Below are 21,700 nucleotides of genomic sequence, written 5' to 3' on the forward strand. Positions count from 1 at the left end.
GCAGAACAAGAATATTGCCATGCCTGAAGTTTGATTTTGATATTTTACTGATTTGGAACTGAAGTTGACTCTTAAAAATATCAATGTTTAAATGCTCAATCTGATTTGCATAAAGTGTGCTAGCTATGCATCAAAACCAACAAAGTTTTATGGTAGCTCTTGCACATGCACCTGTATACGTGCAATTTAATTTAAGTACAATACTGTTTACTTTCCTTCTGTTGACAAACAGCTGCTGCTTCCTTCGGATCTAAAGGATGCGCTTGTGTTGATGAAAAGATTTAAAGCAGATCCCTGAATTGAATTAGCTCGAAAAATGAATACCAAAACAGCTTTACTTGCCACCTTTCTTCATTCACTATATTCCACAATCTAAGCAAGATGCTAGGATTCAGAATCTGCAAACTGGGAGCCGCTTTGCCTTGTCATATTCTTGTGCAATTGTACACTTTTTCATTGAGAATGGCGATTTTATGATAGAGAAAGAAAGTAAATCGAAACAAATCAGGCCTTACGAACATCAAAAATTTGTTTTTAATGATTTTCATCAAAATCTTAGGCTGAAACCAAAGAGAAAAGCTACTTCTATAAGAAACCTGGTTTTTATTAGTGAAAAATGAGTTTGGAAACATTTTAATCTCATTTTACGCTAGATACTCTATAGTTTATCGTTTATAGATGATAATTAATTGCCTAATATAACAAGATTGAACAGCGGATATCAATCAATTTTCTCTTAACTTCCAATCTAATTGATATTTAAAGCTCATTTCTAAGTTAATCAAAAATCTATTGATTGAAAACTTTTCCCCTTAAGTTATATTTAACAAACAGACTTTAGAGTTCTTCAGCGAAAATTTTAGCAACACATCAGCGAGTGGACTTAAGTAAAATCATTTTTTTTAAATTGAGATTTCTGTCAAAGCCATGCTTTAACCGTTTGAAATAAAAAAAATACTATTTAAGAAATATTATACTACAGACCAAAATTTGACGTAAATTATGTTTAAGTTTTATTTATCGGACATTTGAACTAGAAGCGACAGGCACTTTGTCACATTAGCGGTATTTGCAAGCTCTAAATGCAAAATATGAAATCAAATGAGAATGTCCACCTCATTATAAGCTGCAAATGACTTTCTTTGAGAGATGCTTTTTTGCAGATATTCTTTGATTGCATACATAGCTCAGAGAAGATATTTCTAAACCCATCCAAAAAGGTGCATTAATTTACAAGGGTAACATGTAGTAGCTTCTTTCAATCGTCAATTCATCCCCTAAAAGCCAAATATTTCTCCTCATTCTCAAAGTCTCATTGCTCTTTGGTAAATTTCTTTGCTTAATTTTATATTCTTTGCTGCAACAGCAAACAGGTTTTCTGATTGATCCACTTTCCTTTACACCTACTACGAGGTGATGGAATTCAATACTGATAGCGCGCCAAAAAGCTGTTAGAAAAGGCATTTCTAAAAGCAAAAACAACAGAGGCGAAATATTACTTATAGAAAGGCCCTTTATTGGGGTTGTCAAAAACTCGGCAAAATAAAAAATGTCAACCTTTGGGATCTTAATTTAGTTTCATTTGATTATGATTAAATTAAATATATGATTAATTCATCATATCTCCACAGGCTCCCTATGCCTAATTCGTTACACGACAAAGAATTTTTTAATTCCTTCTTCTTTCAAAACCTCTTTTTCTCACAAAAGAGCTATTAAAAATGTAATAAAAAATGTAATAAGTCATTTTTGTGTTGCTAGAACCTGATACCATGTAAAGTTTTAATTTTGGCTAACTCCACATATAATTGTCATTGAAGTAACTGCTCTTTCACTCTGCAAGGAAGAGAGCGGATATCACGGCCAGTGACCCAGACGGAATAGCAGAAAGGACCCATCTGTTATCTCGTAAAGCCATGATTATCTCGGTTTAATGCCCTCAACTGGATATAAAAAATTCAAAACTAATGTTGTTTTCCTAATAGTTCATTGCGACATTGAATTATAATTAGGGATGGTGATGATGTTAATCTAGTTACATCGAAGATTAATTTCGGCATCTTGAAATCAAACACAATCTATTCTTGTAATCAAATTTCCACCTTAACTTGTTTTAGCTAAAACCATCACCTTAACGCAGAATGTTGGATATAACTTCAAAGGTGGCAAACTTTTGAGATGGAAAAGGCCGGAGATTTCTCTCAGATAAGTCTTTGCATTGTTTGTCATACTCAAACCTCGTGGCGATTTTTTAGCATTTCGACGCTTGATCAAATGAAAGAAGATTCAACAAAACTAAAGTATGCGGGATCTTTGATGCACTTTTACAAATGCATTGGACCTATCGAGTGCCGTGATCGTGTTTGCAGCTGGCTCTTAGCGGGACCTTTATAGCTCGAAATCCTTTAGTTGGATATTTTGTTAACTGGTCGCATAAAATGCTGGAACTAGTAGGTGTAGGGTCAGAAGAGTAGCAGAGTCGTCATAATTCTGCAGACTTTAGCCTTTACCACCATTTCTCTAAACTTTAAACGCTCACATTTAATCAGACTAATTTGACGCCCATTAACCAATGCATTGTTAATCAAGCATTCCATTTGACTCTGAGTAATCACTTGCTTTGGTAATTGGTAAATGCTATTCTCGGAGAAACAAGAAACTTGTGAATTATCAGATATGACAGCAAACATAAAAGTGTGAATGAACCCTCTCTCATTTTGGTAAACCTTAGGAACTTTTTTCAGTTTTCTGGCTTTCTCCTTTAATCTGACATATTTGGTAAGAACAGTGAATCTAAATTCTATTTAAATTTGAAATATATTTTATGTATTCCATTTTCTCTATGGCAAGAAAAAATTAGCCTTCAAGTTTTTGATATTCATACTAGGTGTGAAGGAAATATAATTTTACAGCTATTATGCTTCAGTAACCTCTAAGGTAGATAGCCCAAGGAGAATTCTGAGAAGTTTGTTTAAGTCTGGAAGGAGCCAGCTGGGTTTGCCCGTGGCGGAAAATCGCAAACAAGACGCTATCGCCGAATAAACCAACATATGGATTCCCTATTCATAATCAACTACCTTTGGTTTTGAAATTCGATAAGTCAACAGAGGGTTTTCAAGCATCCTCAAACAAGATCAATTTTATAATTTTCTTTTAAAGATTACTTGTTTATTGTCATGTAATTTCGTTTGCTGATTTCGATCGCAGGCGACGTTCAACTGGATCTTGCAGCTGTTTTTACTAATTGAGAATTCGGCCTTCTGTATATCTCAAAGCTTTATGCGAAAGCGGTGTCTCTAGCTTTGCCTAACAGCTTGATCATAAGGTTGGAACGATCTGTCAACTGTATATTATAGACAAGATCAGCACCAATTACCATTTCCTGCACACTACTTTCGTTGGCTCGCTCTCTTTTAGTATGTACTTATTAATTCATTCGCCCCAGTCAGTTCACGGTCGAGATTGATCTGGCGACAATCTAAGCTCACCAGTAGTAAACGTTTATCTTCTTTCTTTTGAGTTAGGCACTATTATTTCTCCATTCTTATGATATCCTTCCCAATCTAAGAGAAATCCAAATCCCAATTAATCGAGCCCAAATCAAAACCAGAATCTTAATTGCTTTTGCATTCATTCCCAAACCTAACCAATCTACTTTAGCGTTAATTCTTAAACCAATTATTCCAGCAACTATGGAAGATTGCAGATAATCTTGATCATTGTTCCTACAAAACCATTTGCTTGCATTGAAAAGCAGTATTGCAATTAATGATAGTGTGGACTGTGTGTGTTTTCTACTCGTCACTTGATGACAACTTCCTATTTCTTTCAACAATACGCAAACACACCTTAGCTGATTCTATTGCTCTGTATATTGCGACGTCATAAATAATGTTTTTCTGTAGTCCTAAAAAATGTTATTCCTTTTCTTCCTCTTTGCTTTGACTTCTGGTTGAATGTGTAATTTAATGTATCTATGTTCATTCAACCTTTAAATATGCATATGCTGTCAGTACCTAGCGTCTTCTCGAAGGTCAACTTCTAAATCACAACCTATATCATGAGCGTATTAACATTCATGTTGCTCAAATTTGCGAAAAGGCAGAATAAAAATTATTAATGATATATCTTTCTTTAGAACATTCACCTTTTTATCAAATACCAACGCAACTCTTATGCATGAAAACATAATTACACCGAAATTCAATTAAGCCTTGATGTTTTTTATTGTTTCTTTTAAGAAAAACATCTATCTAACATAAAAAAGCAATTGCACTCCTTGCATTTTTCATGCACACACCTCTAATTGCAATGTCACATTGAAAAGCAAACTAGAAAATATATTATGCTGGTGTAACTTATGCTGTCATACATCGGCTTTGCTACCTACGATAAACTTCTGAACATTTTGGTACTTTTAAAAACGTTTAATTGCAAGATATCTTGCATGCTACCTTGTCGGAAGTGTGAGGAAGAAAACAAACAAGAGTTTTTTGAAGGTGATAATTAAGGTGTTATGTAAAAACCTCTGCATAGGTTCATACACTTCAGTTATAAACGATAATTTCACATAAGTTAGTTAAATTTCAAATATAAATTCGACAAATATCTTGATAAAAGAGTTTTAGTGTCATTTTGAACAGGTTTATTCGTCACTAATCTGATAAGCCTGGACAGTCGTTTTTCGAAACATTCTTAAATTCACATTCAGATTTTTTAAACTTAATTTTGACTTAATTTGCATCCCGTCTCCTGAAGTGAGGTTCTTTCTCAAGGATGCTGAAACAGGTGACAGGGTCTTGTTAAATTCTCAGAGAGATTTTGCTCCCAGCATGCAGGCTTATCTCGCTTGTGTACGTATCTTCTTTAACGCAGATGCTTTTGAACACAAAACCACAACCCAAACATCATTCACGCTAATTTGTGCTTTGGAATTCAAGGGAAACCTGCGGATTGTCGTCTTGGAATGCAGTCTAATGAGAATTACAGCTGTTTTCTTCTCTGCAAAACGCTCAAATCTGAAGATCATTCAGATTCTTTTGCCAGCTAAATGAGTAAAAACAACGGGACATTACATCATCATCCCTCGACATATGGGAAATCTTCTCCTGCATTTAATAATGTTCAAGAGTATGTAGCATGTTGTTCGCCACGTGTTGCGTCGATTTACATGTCACACATAGAAACAGTCCTATTTGAAATAGACAGTTTGCCATTTATACCGCCCTGATTTAGCCAAGGGTTCCTGCTTCCTGTCATATTAAAACCCTATCTATACTGCCGACAATCAATATATTAGTATTTTAGAAACTTCACTTTCAATCATAGCCTCGATTACATGATCAGATTATCCTCTTACGTTCTGCCTGTTACAAGTATTGCGTAATGAGCTACAGGCGGTTCTTTAGTTGCGCTCAAAGATATTTTTGTTGCGCTCAAAGAAAAATCATGTCATGATTTGCTCCTTGGATCTTAGGTTTGACAATGACTAACAGGCTTCCCCCCTCATAAGAAAACGTAGCTTTTACTCGTGCATGCCAATTTTCAGCTCTTTTTCTAATGGCCTATAATTGTAATGTGAAAACTGGCAATTTTGACAGAAGTTCCCCGATTCTTCCATGGACCATGACCATAAAAATGGCTTAGAGTTCAGCTTCTAAGTGACACATTGCAATGCTTAATATTTTTCGTTGTGATTATTTTGTGTCAAAGCACAGTTAATTTTCACATGAAGAAAACTCGCGTTATTGCAGAAAACCGTATGTGCAATTTGCAAATCAATTAACACGCTATTAGCCCTGAGTCAGCAATTAAGCATACTTTAAGCTTGAAAAAGTAGTTTTAACCCATTTGATCGCTAGCATGCATAAATCGAAAAGAAAGGAATGAAGGTTAAATACCCTGGGGATGAACAAATAATGCCTAATGCTTTGAAAAATAAGATTAACAAAAACAAGGCCTAAAACGAAGCAACGGCCATGAAAAGCACATTGTCTTTAAAGTAAACTTTGACTGATTTTTTCTTTTGATAAAAGAATTGAATCAAATAAAACAAATCACCATCTGCGTAGAAAATTTATGTTTAAGCCGTGTTTTACGTTGACGATTTCGTGCTGGATACAACGATTCTTGGCTAGGTATTAAATATACCCCGAGTGACAGAATGTTATTGTTTCAAATAGCTACGATTACATGGAGAACAGCAACGATGCGCATAGAAGAACGCGTGTTTTACTTTAACTGTAAGAAATGGCTCCTTAATGATGTTGGTGCTCAATTTGCAAAAATAAGCCTGGAAGATCTTAATACGCAGTTTTTTGTATGCAGCGTTTTACTGCTGGCAATACGCAACGACCTTAATTGCTACTTTTTAGGGTGCATTGCCAATGCTGCGCTTTACTGCAGCCACAATTAGTCACGCAGGAACATGCTCTTAATAGTGGCACTATATCAGCAATGTCTTGCTGATTCTACTGAGCTTTGGACTTGACCGTTCGTGAAAAAGGGGCTTTAACTTTTACAAGATTTTGATGCAACGATGCTCTTTGGGTATACATTGGCAGTAGGTATTTACATTCAAAATGAAAAAGGAATTTTTATTGCAAAGCATTTAGAAAGGGCAACTGGTATTAAAGCTTCTTTGTTGGCATACTTTAGACGTTTTCTGTCTAGCGTTCTTAACAAGCATGCGAAGCTTAAACTGTGAAGATGAAAATGGAGATCAAGTTAATAGAAAGTTGAATAAATTTTTCATAGAAATTTTCTGATGCATTAAGTAGCTGAAGCAGATCGATAATTTTTTAAACAAAGCATTTTGAATCAGCATGCTATGTCAGTCGGAGGTCAAAATCATCAGACTGGAGTTGCAAAGTTGGCAAAGCTTTGACGCATGACTCGTATCTTGCGGCCTAGTCAGCAGGTGTATAAGATTTTGATTAATCCTTTTCGTAATCTGTTTTTAATTTTGGTTGACGTGCTCAACTTCCAAATTTTGTTTCATATAATAAACCATGAAAATGGAATAACAAGGACGAAGCGTGTTTTTGTAAACAGCATGAATTTTAGTCTCTTGTACGGGCCTTTGTAATCATAGCTCCATTTTTTTTGGTTATGCGTTTCAATCTTTCTTTCGTAAAATTTCCTGCAGGGCATTCATATTTCACTGAACAGACACATGATATCTTTAAATAGCCTTAGTTTACTTTCTCTTATTGCTTAGCACAATAAAATGAAAGTCCATCAGCAATATGCTGCATTACACTAACAATCAAAACAGAAAGATCCCAATGAAAAAAATGAAAAGTCAATTGTAAATATTTGAATGATAACTAATATCGTTTTGTAATACTTTTCTCTAATTAATTCGTCTTTGTTCAATGTAATTAATGGACAAAACAGAAAACCTTTTTAGAGTTAGCCTGAAATTCAAAAATACATATATATTGCTAGCTTCAAAATGGTAGCTTTTAACAGTCATTTTTTGATCGAACAAACGGCCTAAATCAGGCAAGAATACAGTGCAGTGGTTAATTTATTTTATTAACGTTTGAATACAAAAACTTAATGTTTGCACATGTCTAGAACTGTAATGGAGTTCCAGAATCATGCAGAATAGATTTAAAGATACATAAACATTAATGAGCTTGAAATAAACAATATTTCTTCATTGCACGAGTAAGTGAAAACTATTTTCTCCGACTGTACCTAGATGCAAATTTCCCTTTTTTTCCACAAATCCACGATGGATATGGAATCCAACAATCAATGTAAAAGGTTCCGTGTATTGAACTTTTTTCTCACAAAATAGATATATTTCCATCCTACATTAGAGGTTTGGGCTTTATTATCACTGGTGAAGAACCTTTTGTGCAACATTTAGCAGTCTTAGGACACATCTCTCTTACAGGCTTCAAGTTTTTTATGCGATGCAATTACTGGCAGTGCACCTTCTTGCCGCGCGTCAAAATAAGATCCGCGTGAAGAACGATACGGTAAGATTGAGGCTTTCAAAATGATACACATTCACGTGCTGCTGCGGTCTTAGAGAATTTCGCGGAAATCATTTTCAAAGAAGCAAAGATCAAACAGTAATCGCAAATAGACAGAATGCACCTGCGGCTTGTCGCAAAAGTCTTCTCTAATTGATGTAGAGCGAACCGCTTTCGACTTGTTAAGTCGAAACAAAGGAGCGGGAGACCACAGCCTCGCCTTCAGCGGTATTAAAGAGATTAGGTAAAAATGAATGAATCTTGAACTGTTAGGAGTTTTATGGGTTTATGGCATTTTTAAACATACGCTGCAAAATCTATTTGTAAGACGTGGAATTACCAACTTTTGTACGTGGTATCCCCGCGGTTTAGTATTGGTTTCTTAGCAGTGTTTCATGATCTTCCCAGCGTTACTGATCTGGTTTAATGTATCTTCGACACATAACAAAAGAATGGAAATCGAGCTCTTCCATGCCAGTTACTGTTGCAATTAAATGTGCTAATTCACAGTTTTTCAAGATATTTCCCGTGTGCTGTTCGTTCCTTACTTAACTAGTACTATAGTACGGTTGCGAAGGAGCATTTACTAGTCAAGCATTGCATTATGGCTTTCAATGAGGAATATCACAGTGACGTAACCTTAGGATGCCTCGGTGTGGACGTACCTTCAAAAACCTCATCATCATGAAGCTTTCGAAAGGGAAGTGCCCAAAAGACGCTTTATCATTCATTTTTTATTTGGCCACTGCCTATAAAGTTAGGTAAAAATGCCTTACACAAAACTCTTCGCCCACGAATCCTTCAAATAATCTTGGCTATACCACTGTATGCACTTAGGCAGAAAATTTAAAATATTCAAGGGTTTCGGGATTTCATTTAAGTCGTCCCCTGACATCAGCCTCGTTTTGATACACACAAATCAGCCTCGGATTGATAATCAAAGGCGACCAACACACGCTGCAACAGGATGTACTGCAGGTGCATTAAAACACATTTTTAATTAATATTTGTGAGAGCAAATATGCTTTGACCGCATTCATCTCACCGTGTTATTGTGTTTACACTTTTTATTTCAAGATATGAAATATGTAAATACAACTTTAATACATCAGAACTGATCTCCAGGTAATAAACCTGAAGCCAGTGTTAACGATAAATGGTCGCTGCTAATGATTTGCAATTTAGCTTTGTACGAGTTTTTATGCATTTCATCTGCTTACAAAAACGGCAAGTTGCATTGGTAGTTAAAGTGCAATGCAAAGGGCACCAAAAGCATAGCAAATAGTAACAGAAGATACTGAGAAGAACATTTAGAAGTTGATAAGTTCACTAAGCTCGTCTTTATAAATATAGCCATTATCAATTATAATTATAAACGTAGCCAATGACCACTCAATAAGGGCGAGTAATACTCGATTTTTTAAAATTTTATCGTAGAATGATAATTTAAACATTTAAGGGAAGCTGTGAGTTGAGCTATTGAGTTAAGACGTCTTTGATTTTTCTCAGCAATTTTTCCTGAAAAATGAAAGATGAACTGATCAACTTCAAGAAGTTTCACATCAGTAATTCATTTTTTAAACGTAATTCGGATCGGGTCTTTAACATCTTATTTTCTAAACCATTGTAAAATGAAGCAGTCAACGATTGTAAAAGTTCTTGTAGCTTTTAAGTGAAGTATAAATGTATCATGAGCTTCGAATTTTGTGCAGACCATGAAAGTATCAAATAAAAAGATCGATTTATTACCTAAGCACACTGCTTGCCAAGCCGGGTTGCCTTGGTGCATGCCAACAAACAGACGCACAGGTGCAAAACATGCCATTGAAATTGTGCAATCTTAATAACAAAGTGCATTCAAAGATTTTTGCACGCTTTTTTCTTATTTCTAAATGTCTGTGTCAAACTAGATTCCAAAGTCCCGAGTAAAAAACCAAGTTGATGACTTCTTCTCTATTTTATTGATTCTCTAGCGAGGCTCGACGAAAACGGTCGATTAAAGTGAGGACATTTCAAGGGTCGATTCATTGAAAGTTGAACTAGTATGCTATCCTAAGAATAAATCATCTGGAAATGCAGACAGTTTACAAAAAGGTATTCTGTCAGAAAGTCTCGCGCTTTGATTTTCACGCAGAATTTCCGTCAACATAATTACAGTTGCGGTACACTTTCATGTTTATCAGCTTACACTCTGTTGATTTCGCCATCCCGATAAGATATTCGCTCTTACAGCGTATTTTTAGATTCACCTGCGCTGATGTGCCTGTGGGCGGAGTTAACGCTTGCATAATTAATGACTTTATTACTCATGCCATCTGCCCGTGCAGGGCAATTACTTACACACAGCTCCCAGCAGCCGAAGCGTGAATAACCTAGCATAAAATATTTGATGATAGCATTTGGTTTTCCGTAAAAGCAAAAAGGACGTTAAGTCTCGAGTTTTGTGCTAGGTTTTATGCTGGTCTCGTATCATATGCCAAGATGGCTTGTTGTGTATTCCTATACCTAATTCTTTATTCAAGTTTCCATTATCATAGCCGCGTTCTGTGAAGGCATTATCATTATCATATCAAAACTGCAATTCATGATTGATTTTAAACCTTGCTGATTTTGGTGCCTTGTTTCCTCGTGTTCCTTATTTATAAACCACACTAACTTTTTATAACATTATATTGTGACTACAATAAACATAAGCCGTTAGTGGACGCGTTTAAAATCTATCGTCGATTCATTTGCATTCACAAGCCCCTCCAATACTACAGCTGTCTTACTTATAGATCTTTCTACAACAAATTATGCAAAGCATTATAACTTTGCGCTAACAATGCGTTAAACTTCATAAAATATAGCGTATAGAAATATTGCCTTACCTTCATATCTATTTTAAAACTTTATCTAACTTTCTAACGGAGATACATGTGAGCGGTGTTCTCAAAAGAGGCCGTTCGTAAATACTAAACTACTAAAACATTGTCTCAGAAATCAATGGTAAATCGGATGCGAATTCAAAAGTGATCATTCTTGCCTAATCGTAATCTATCCAATGAGCTTTTACGAAGCACCAGCCGATACACAATTTCTATCTAATAATTTTTCAAGAACTTTCTCTCTTTTAGACTCCTTTCTGCTTTCTTTTTAGCAACCATTTTTTAGCTTCAGTCATTGACCTTCCTGCCTCATTACATATTAGAAATTTTCCCCTCTTAATGTTTGTATCGTTTTCTGCAGATCAATATTTCCGAAGCAGATGTACCACCAAAGTATGACTGGCAAGGTGACTCCTTACACGAAGATGAATGGGTCCATCCCCTCGCCATCAAAAACAACACCACGCCTTAAACAACCATACCAATACTCAAACCAAAGTGCCCAGAACATGGGCAACACGACCATGTCGCCTGACTACACATATCAAACATTGGGTGCTTACAACAACAATAACAATAATACCATTTATGGGAGCGATCCTAGTCAAATGATGAGTGAAGATACGTCTCCAATTGCAAATACTTCGCCGTACAACAACAGTGCCTGCTCGTTAAGTCCGGGCACTCCAACGTCTTACCAAAATGGAACAGTCAACAACTCGTGGCCATACCATCAAGCATCACTGAGCAGTTTTAGTGAGGCATCGACACAAATGCTTAGTCATGGGCAAAGCAGGCCTCCATCAGGAGGGTATGGATCGAGCAATACTTACGCAACACTAACCAATGGTATGTGGAGTGGAATGGGCCTTGGGGATAGCTCGTCGCAAGTCGTTCCTCATGGCGAACACTCGATGAAAGTTGGCTAACTCTTTCCTTTCATTTTCAGGTATGCCTCTTTCAGCTTGCTCATTTTAGAATTTTGACATTTGGTTATAACAAGAATAATTTTAATAATCATAATTATATGTCGTCATCGTCATCCTCGTTATCGTCATCCTCGTTATCGTTATCGTCATCCTCGTTATCGTCATCGTCATCCTCATTATCGTCATCGTCATCCTCGTTATCGTCACCGTCATCCTCGTTATCGTTATCGTCATCCTCGTTATCGTCATCGTCATCCTCATTATCGTCATCGTCATCGTCATCACTGTCGTCGTCGCAAATTAGCGACCTTCGACATCAATATTCCTAAAGGCCGATCACCAATTCGGTCTTTCTGTTTGCTTGCGCGCGCCCCGTAAATCGCGCTGCATTTTTCGGCTTGTTTGCGCCAAGTCGCTTTCAGAGTTTAAGCAGCGAAATTTGTTCGATCTCAAATTGAGTTTAAGCATGATCTTAAAATACGCATGCGCGAATAAAAAGATTGAATTCGAGGTGGGCCTTAACAATTGTTATAATAAACAAGGTACAAAAAAAAGATAATTTGTAATCGATAGTGCCATAATGACGCACCGTCAGATTTATGAGACATTTTTGTCTCTCCGTTCATGGTAAAAACCGCAATGATATAGAATCAAGCAAAATGCTTAACATTGAAAATGTGATTATGATAAAATCCGGTGCTCATCAAAGATTTATAGTTGCTGCTAGTAACAATGAAAACAGCGCTGGCGTCTTCTTAGTTTGAACTAGCCGTGCTTCTGTACCAAAAATGAAATAGGCAGCAATTATCAGGTAGGCCATGCTCTTCACAAGACTGATAAAAATGTGCGCGTCTATGAGAAACATAAAAACAGTACCAATGAAGTCAGGTCATAATGCTGGGGATTTTCAATTTCTCAACATTCATTTTTTTCAGTGAAATGTTCTGAATAGTTCCTTTATCTTCAATTGGTAGATAAGTAGGGGTAGAGATCATGATACCAAAGCGAAAGGAGTATAGGGGGAAATGAATCAAAAACTTCAATTTGTTGTTTTTGTCAAGTTTCAGTGTCAATGTCAATTATTGTCAGTTAGCTGGCTCTTCGAGTCGCATTAGATAGTCCTGACCTTGATTTAATGAGGATTCTCTTTCGATACCTTTCTTATTAAAAAAACTAGCGCAAACCCATACATAGAACCTAACCCGTTCAAATCCCCTCTCCTTTAAGTCATTTCCGATGAACCCGTTGGTCCTTCCAATGATTTGTATGTTGGTGGCATGATTCTAACGGATACAGTAGCCATAGCTAGCTACTTTCAAAAAGTGCAAAAACATGCAAAAGTTTTCTTATAAAATGAGTGTATTTTAAAAATTACTCTAGCAATTTTTCGTGAAACCAGTGCCTCTATGTGACCCTTTATTTACTCAAATAACGCCTTCAAAACTAACTGATTTTATCTTCACAGCTAGAATTCTGTTCACAATACTTTTCTCCCTACTGTTCACAGTGATTTTCGCGTGAAAGCAAATTTGTGCAAAGTTGCGCCTACAAGCTGCGTTCCTTTCTTGTCCCACGTGCTACCAGCTTCATTATCAGAAAGTTAGCATTGAACATAATTTGAACTCCTATATATAATTTGAAACTTTTCGGTTCAAATGCTAGTTCAATAGATCGACGAAGAAAATTGAGATTGTAACTGACTTATTACGTAATTAAGTCTTCTACCAGGATAGAATAATAGAATTATTAGAATTACCAAGTCAAGATTTTCAGATAAGTCAAGATTACCAAGAAGAATGCATTTAAAATGACACTGAACGTCGAGAAATGGGACAGATAAACAGAAGCAATTTGCAAAATACATATATTATACTCGCAGAATAATATACTTTTTTACGAGATTTGCCAGAATTTTTTTCCTATCAACTAACAACACAACTCTTTGCAATAACAAAAGTGAATCTCAGTTGTATCTCAGAGCAAAGTCATCGAATGACGTCAATGTGTCATTAAAGGCTTATTGATATTCAAAAGGGTTACTGCCAATGTTTTGCCTCCATATATACTCAATATCTTTAAGCGGCATTGACATAACTAACCGTAAATTCTCTTTTAGGGCTCCCCTTGAGGCTTATTGTTTTTTAGCACTTATAAGAGGGGCTTATAAGAGGGGGATAAATTGAGAGAAGGGGCTTCATTAATATTTTGTTATTAAAAGCTATTTTTAGTGTTAGACTAATTTTTGCTATTTGCGAAAAAAAAACATCGAATCAGGCTTCTACATCAATAAAATTGTTATCGTCATCGTCGTCAATTTTCCAAAATATGTCGTCTTTTATAACTGAGCATTCGAAAGGGTCGAGTTCATCCTTCTGCGTACCAACGGCTTGTAATTTTGGTAAAAAGATCTCACATGGACCGTGCTTAATACACATTAAATCTTTTTCTTCAAATCCATCGAAATTGGTCTAAACATGCTTTGAATTTTAATTTGATGAGACGTATTGAATCACCAATAAATAAGATGAATAAAATTCTCCATTTTTGTCAAGTTTACTTATCCTGGCATCAGTGAAATTTGGAGGGGGGGGGGGCTCTAATTAAAAGGGACTTCTCCTTAATGCCACAAGTAGATTCCTTGTAAGCGGAAAAAGATATCTCTCAGCAACACAAGACCATTAAAGAAGTAACATTATTACATTGAGGTTAGAGCTTTGATTTCTGCACGAGGTTATTTTGTTTCCCTGATTTAAAGGTCGGAAACTAAATCGAGTGACCTTAATTATGGAGCCGTTTATCGCAAAATTCAACTCTCACTTGATTGCCTTTACGATTGACCTTGTACACTTGCTTCATGCGAGTCCCCTGTGGTTTTGAGACAGCTGCTTCAAACAAGAGCAGAAGGAGATCTTCTCATTTCAAAAAATTTTTTTGCAATGCATTTCCTTTGAAATTCACAGCAAGGCGAAGACTCTTTGCGATAAATAAGTCTGTAACGAAGTCTTCACCTGCGTTTTCTGTTTAGATAAAAGCAATTGCGCTGTCATTTCGTAAGGACAACATTGACAATGGCACTGCGAAACGCACAACTAAGATCAACTAAGAATAAAGGCGATGTTCAGCAGCATCTTTTTTGTTGCATACATCGAACACTAGTGAAGATTTCGTTCTGGCCTTGTCGGCATTTAAACAAAAATTTACATGAATTAGTACAGAATGATGTCTGTTATAAACAATATGATTATTATTATTATAGTTATCATCAACAGTAATATCAAAAGCAAATAATGCAACATCGAGTTTAAAAGACCAGAACAAATATATAATGTTTCGAGATACTTTTTATAGTTTGGTATTTAGACAGACAAATCATGCTACTGGCCTAAATTGCATTATGCTCATATTTGCCTTGAAGTGAATCAATTTTTGTTTCGATGAAATTCGTATATCTTTTTTTCTCTAATATGAATTTTAAGTCTTCTCTTTGAGTAAGGCCAACACATCAAATAGCAATATCTTTGACCAGCTGTTTTCAATTTCTAGTATGATCTAAAATCATAGTTTAAGCTTTTGGTTTGTTATCTAGAGGGACTGTTGTGTTCTTCTAAGTAAAGCTTGTTTTTCTTACAACTTTCAGTACTTTGCAAACGCTCTAACTCTACTCATCCAGCTGCTTGTATTAGCATTGCTTAATTGAGTCCAGCATCTATTTGAAGTACATCACATTGCATTTTGATGCAAAGTTCACACCACCGCGCTCAGTCTGTGCAAAGCCGACTCGTGAACTTTTAACTCGCTTTTCTCACCTGGACATATCAACTGTGCAGTTGTCACATCTACAGTGCTCTAAAAATGTGATTTCTTTTTAAGCCTAACAAAAAGAATCAAAAAATTTGGTCTGTTAAATTTTGTGTACTCAAATTGATTTTTGTCTGACTGCTGACGAATGATAGGGTGTTACTTCCAAATATTTTCGTAAAGTGTGCCCCTTCTCCGTTACCTACGACATTAATTGTTAAGGGGCCTAACGACTTGTATGAAAAGATTCACTAAGAAAAACACATAGTGACGTTTAGACCAAAAGAGTTGCTGCTTCTCTTGGTATCTCGTCTGTTGTTATTTTAATGAAAGTAAATTTATTTAATGATCAGTAACAAACATTGGAACATGTAGATTCTACTTTTTTTGTAGCATGCTGCACATCACACGGATAATGGCGTCTAGCAGTCCGCTACAACTTTCTCAGACGAAAAAAGACGCATGGTATGCTGAAACCAAGGAAAATCCAGGCATGCCCCAGCTTTGAGATGCTCTCAGAGTGTTACCACCAGACTCATGTTCATTATCCATGTAAATGCGTAATTATGTATTCATGCAATCATAAGTTTACATTTTGTGTACACAATTTATGAGACGAAAACTAACCTTATAAATTATGTTGTAGTCATACCATTGTTGCTCAGTGGCAATTGTACTTCGTTTTCCATCGAGTGCTAAACGGAAAACGGCTTTCACAATTAATAGTTGAAAAAGCGTTTGCTTCGATTTGTCCTTTTTGTCTAAGCAATCGTAATTATAACGCTTTCTAGCCCTCAGCTACAGCTCTTTGCTAAAAAAGTATTTTGTTTCTTCATCTTAAGAACCAAACTATCACTGCAATCATCTGGTACCCATTTTACTAATAAGCGGTTCTTAGCTTCAAATTTCAGAGCAAACATTCTTACGATGTCCTGTCTTGTCAAACTGTCTATTTTGCTAAATGAAAGTTGAATATGAGTCCTAAGGCACATTTCATCTTGATGATAACTTAGCACGAAAGAAACCTTAATTATTCTTCTTCCTCTACAGTCAGCTTTCTTTACTTGTTAAGTTTCTTAGAAACAATCTTCAAATTTTGCTGTCTTTAGGAAAAAATATATACTAATTTAACAGCATTCCATTTTCCTCAGGTTCAAATATGTCCAAAGTTAAAAATTAAGCGAAAATAGTCATATCTTTTTGTTTCTTCCCTAAAATTTTGTGATGATGTTCAGGCAAAAAAACAACAGCTGGTCGATGAGAAAACAAGTTTTTTTTCATTTTCATGCTGCATACTTCAAAGTGAATTCATTTTTGTTTGCATTCGGATGCCACTGCAAAAGTGATGCTTTCAACTATCATCAGGTAGAATATCATTTGTTGTCCTAGAAGAATAGACGCTCAATAAATCTTTTCTCTTAATCATTCAGAATTTCAAAAATATTTACTTTATCAGAAGGCTTATTTATTAAAGGCTTTTTTGTAATTCCGATACAATTTTACAAATAGTACATTTGGCTTGTCTGTGCTCTTGCTGATATTCTGTTAAAGGTTTACAATCTCGGTTAAAAGCTTGCAAACCTGCTCTGGTATTGGTTCGTTCTAATACAGGCATCAAACATTTTCCAAAACTTATCTAATAGCCGTCACATCTTTCTCACAGATTTTCTGCATTGAAGTCATTTGTGGACTGTATTTTTAAGTTCAAACGATGTCTTGACAGTAGAGCAATCTGTGGTAGAAATTTTAAATGTCTCTGTAATTTGCATTGATAAATCAATGTTTATAAAAACGGGTGTATATAATTACATTAGTTATTAAGTTGTACATAGGGTTGCACAAACTGGCTCATATTCCTATTTGGCGTCCGTTTAATGAGTAATAGCTAAATATTGTACGTTATTCATAGGTGTCTAGGTCACCATGTCGCATCATTTTTAATATATTGTGCATGATATTAATTGAAGATACATCAAAATGGTTGCTTGACCTGTGTGTTTAATTTTTTACTGCCTAATCTGGTCTAGTCGCAGTTCAACGAAGTTCTGGAAGAAATTTGCTCCACAATAACCAGTTTGACAGCTCAAATGTTTTTATAAAAAAGCATATTTCCTATATTTTGGCTTGAAAGCAATTGCGTCAAAACTATCAAGAACGTAGCTAGATCATCTCATTCTATCACTGACAGATTATTTGAGGCTACGAACTGTACCATTTCTACTCTCCTATTCTTTGATTAACGCAGAAATCTCGTTTCGAAACCGTTGCAACACAATCATAGAACTCTAGAAGTACATGGATTGGCCTATCACAATGGAAAAAATCGAAAACAGGGAACTTTTTTGAATTTTATACGTTTATGCATAAATTTAATCTATAACAAGGAAGCAGGAGCAAAGTTTCAAGTTGAGGAGGGGGGCTCTACACAGATTAGTAAATTCTAATGGTGGTTTGCCACGACTTTCTTTGATGCCACAACCTTAGTATCATACATCAGCGGAAAAGTGCAGGGGCTATAGCCCCCAAATTTCTTCTGGAGACCCAGACATATTAAAAGAATAAAATCAACGGCAGGCTATAGCATAGCCAAAAACCGTGTTCTACATCAAACTGTGGTAGAGCAGTTTTAATAGGCAGTTTCAAACGAAGAGAAACTCAGCATGCACACTTAGCATGGGTATGTAATAATAATTATATATACGTAAGCGGCAATGAGATTCTACTACTGCCTGATATCGAGAGAGTTAAGCAGACTTCCCCATCAGCCATTTTGTTTACTCTTGCGCGCGCTCTGCAGTTTCCTTAAAGCCTGGCTCCCATAAAGTCGTAAGAGGGTCGGCGACGGTCTGCGACAGTCTGCGTCAGTCTGCGTTGGTCTCCCGATTTTACGGGAACAATTGCTTCCGATCGTTACGACTGCGCCGACTGTGAATCGTAAGGGTCGGGAGAATTGATGTGAGTTCAACTTTCCCGACTCTTTCGACTCTTACGATCAAAGAAAATTTTAATGGGAACACGGGTCGCCGACGTTACCGATCCACTCTTGTTAAGAAACAATCACGATTTTGCTTGCTGTTGTTTTGTTGACATGGGAACACTTTTTCTTTGATCGTTATGGAGGATGGAAGAAGAGATCGGCGACACGTTCCCGACTCTTACGATTTTATGGGAACCAGGCTTAACTTGTCTAATTGACTCCGCAAACTTGTTTGCGCGAAGTCACTCTGGGAACCCGTTTACACTGTGCCGGATAAATTTTATCCGCATCAAAATTAGTTCAGAAAGGCGTCGCGTTTACACTAGACCCACGCTATCCGCACGAATTTGAGAGCGGCTATCTGGACAAAATTAGTTCACCTAGAAAAGTGAATTAAATTAATTCGAATAGCTATGTGGAACAGTGTAAACGATAAATTTTATCCACATCGCATCTTGCTTGAAAGTGATTGGCTATTTCATTCAATTTAATTCTCACTGTCTCCCAAACAAGACCTTTCGCCATCTTGACTGCCTTGTTGTCGATAAATACTCGTGTTAAAAGTGCAGTATCTTGCCAGTCCACGTAAAATTGGCATCCTTGTCAGCTTTCCCCATTTTCGTTGCTAGTTCAGTGTCATTTTGTTTGATTTTTATTGAAAATATCTTTGGATTTGGTCTAAAAAAGAAGCAGATGATTCTGAAGCGAGAATGAAGTCTTTTTACGTTGGCGAGAATTTTGTTATTATTTTGTTGCCCAGAGAAGACTTCATTTTGGGTGTTCTGTGCATGATTTAGATCATGTGACTGCAGTTGTCCGGCACAGTGTAAACGGGAGGGCAAAGTGGACAAAATTTGTGCGGCACAGTGTAAACGCAAATCAACCCGAACAAGTTTTATGCGGATAAATTTTATCTGGCACAGTGTAAATGGGGTCTTGGAGTAGGATGTAGTGGTGTAGCAAAGGCACCTGGGGCTCTCAGGAATAAAACTGAAAAGGAACATCTGTGTAGAGACTGGAAGAAGGTCCCACCTAAAAATAAATAGCATGGTGATGGTGAACAGAATAGCAAGCTGTAAAATGATGATTATTCGCATCAACTAAGGATAGTAGAGTTTTATTTCTCAGTTAAAAAACCTAAAAGGTTTTTGGAAACAAATGGATCTCTAGCGAAGTCTTATAATCATGGATATAAAAATATTTTGAGGGCTCCTTTTGATTCGTCGCCCTTAGTTATCGAACTAAGGTGACCTAAACTGTATTACGTCATTGTAAGGACCTGCCACCAAAACGATCTCAAAGTACTATGCGTACAGTCGGTCGCAGCCCGCACGAGCAAAAAGAGGTCGGTTAACAAAGTCGAACCAGTGCAAATTTTGTCCAACAAATACCAACAATTCTTGAGACAAAATCCTGCCCTGGTAATTTATATTATATAACGTTGTACAAACATGTTGAGCGATGCTGGATGATGTTGCATGTAGTTTATCCTGCTCACCAATGCTTCATGATACTGGGGATAAAGTATTGTAGACAGCAGCGATGCTCACTCCAAACATTTCTCAGTGACTGGTTTCTAACTATGTTTCTGAGACTAAACGTTGGAGACTCTGGTACCTAGTGGGGTAGATGTAGTTTGTCTTTGATAAAATATGTTTGATGTTGTTGCATGATGTTTGAACCCTTTGGCAACAATTGATAATAGATTCCATATAAAAAGAAATTTATGAAATATCAAATATAAAATCATTCAAAACACGTCATGCTTTTAGTTAAAGGCATTATGGAAGGAAAGATGAAAGCTCAAAAGAAAAAAATCGCCTTCATTTCTTCAAAAGACCCCCTTTGCTCTTATCTTTATTAATGTTCCTGTCTTGTCGCGTTTTGGCCTATTCTCATTCTCTTTTCATTGTCGTTCATGATTGAAAACAGGCCCTCAAACAATGCTGCCGTATTTCGTTTTGCTTGAAACTTGAAAATTTGCGCTGGTTTGGCCAAACTTTCATTCAATAGTGTCAAAGATTGCCGAACAAGATATCCAACAGCTTTTTAATTTGTTTGAACAAATGTTGCGTTGGTTTGACCAGGGCTGTATCACTGGACACGTGCTGCTGCCGAAAAAAGGCGTAGGTCATGGCCCACCTGATGACGTATTTGTCACTGATGTGTTGTCCTAGCCAAAAGAACGCATCGGTTTGTGACCGTTTCAGCCCTACGGTTTAAGACACAAGAATACAACATAGAATTAAGACAGCAGCATTAATCTATAATAATTTTTCAAACTGTCTTTTTCACAGTGTACAAACGATGGCATAAATAATGAATAATAAGCCTTGCATACTTGACTTTTGGAATAGGCGGTAATTTTTCTCAGAATTTCACTGCATATTCTCCAGTAGTTCTAGCAACACTATTCTGGCTGGTCTTTCTATTATATCAAAGTATTTTATCCACCACTAGCAATATTGAGTCTAGCAAAAACAATTTTGTTTGCCAAACCGTAATCTGGGACCTCAACATTTGGAAGTATGGCTTCCAAATCATTTCAAAACTAGGACCCTGGACCTCTCAAAGAGCTGGTGTAAATGAGCGACTGCATCTACAAAAATGCCTTCTTTGTTTGTATGAAAATTATCCTGAATGTTCGCAAACTGTTTTCCAAGCTTAATAAATCAAACATTTTTTGGCTGTTGATAAATTTCCAAGATGTCTTCCATCATTCACTATAAAAAATAGCGTACTACATTTTTACCATCAAAAATCTTGGCACGTCCAAAACTTCGATGTTACCTTAACTTTTTTGCCATCATAAAAAAGAAACAAACTTAATGGCTCTATTCGATGCAAATTCTTATTTATTCCTTTAGGTCCTAGGAACGATCATTTCTCAAAATATTCGTCAAATAAATTTTCAGTTGGGAAACAACGAGTTTCAATTCAGGGGCGGCGCCAAGTAATTAAAATTGGGGGAGGGCTCAAATTGATATCGTTGTTTGACTGATAAAACCAACTCCTGAAAAACGCACTAAAATGCTTCACGGTATGTTATGTTTATGATCTTATGCGGTACTCGTTATGCGAGCGATACACCGTAGGGGCGGGCGAGTGGTTGTTTGAGGCCCTAGATACATTTGAAAAAAG

The 21,700-nt window shown here is 36.3% G+C and overlaps 1 protein-coding gene across 1 annotated transcript in view; it reads left to right on the forward strand.

Annotated features, from left to right (window-relative positions):
- LOC135691663 (uncharacterized) overlaps nt 1–17,571 on the forward strand; it is a 34,045-nt gene extending 16,474 nt beyond the window's left edge. The window contains exons 5-6 of the mRNA XM_065209600.2: nt 11,217–11,804; nt 15,976–17,571. Of these exons, the coding sequence (XP_065065672.1) occupies nt 11,217–11,784 (568 nt within the window). The 3' untranslated portion in view covers nt 11,785–11,804; nt 15,976–17,571. The remainder of the gene's footprint in view (nt 1–11,216; nt 11,805–15,975) is intronic.
- The last annotated feature ends 4,129 nt before the right edge of the window (nt 17,572–21,700 follow it).

This window comes from Rhopilema esculentum, chromosome 13, assembly GCF_057945365.1.
Source record: "Rhopilema esculentum isolate cy_ngs chromosome 13, ASM5794536v1, whole genome shotgun sequence".
Classification (NCBI taxonomy): domain Eukaryota; kingdom Metazoa; phylum Cnidaria; class Scyphozoa; order Rhizostomeae; family Rhizostomatidae; genus Rhopilema; species Rhopilema esculentum.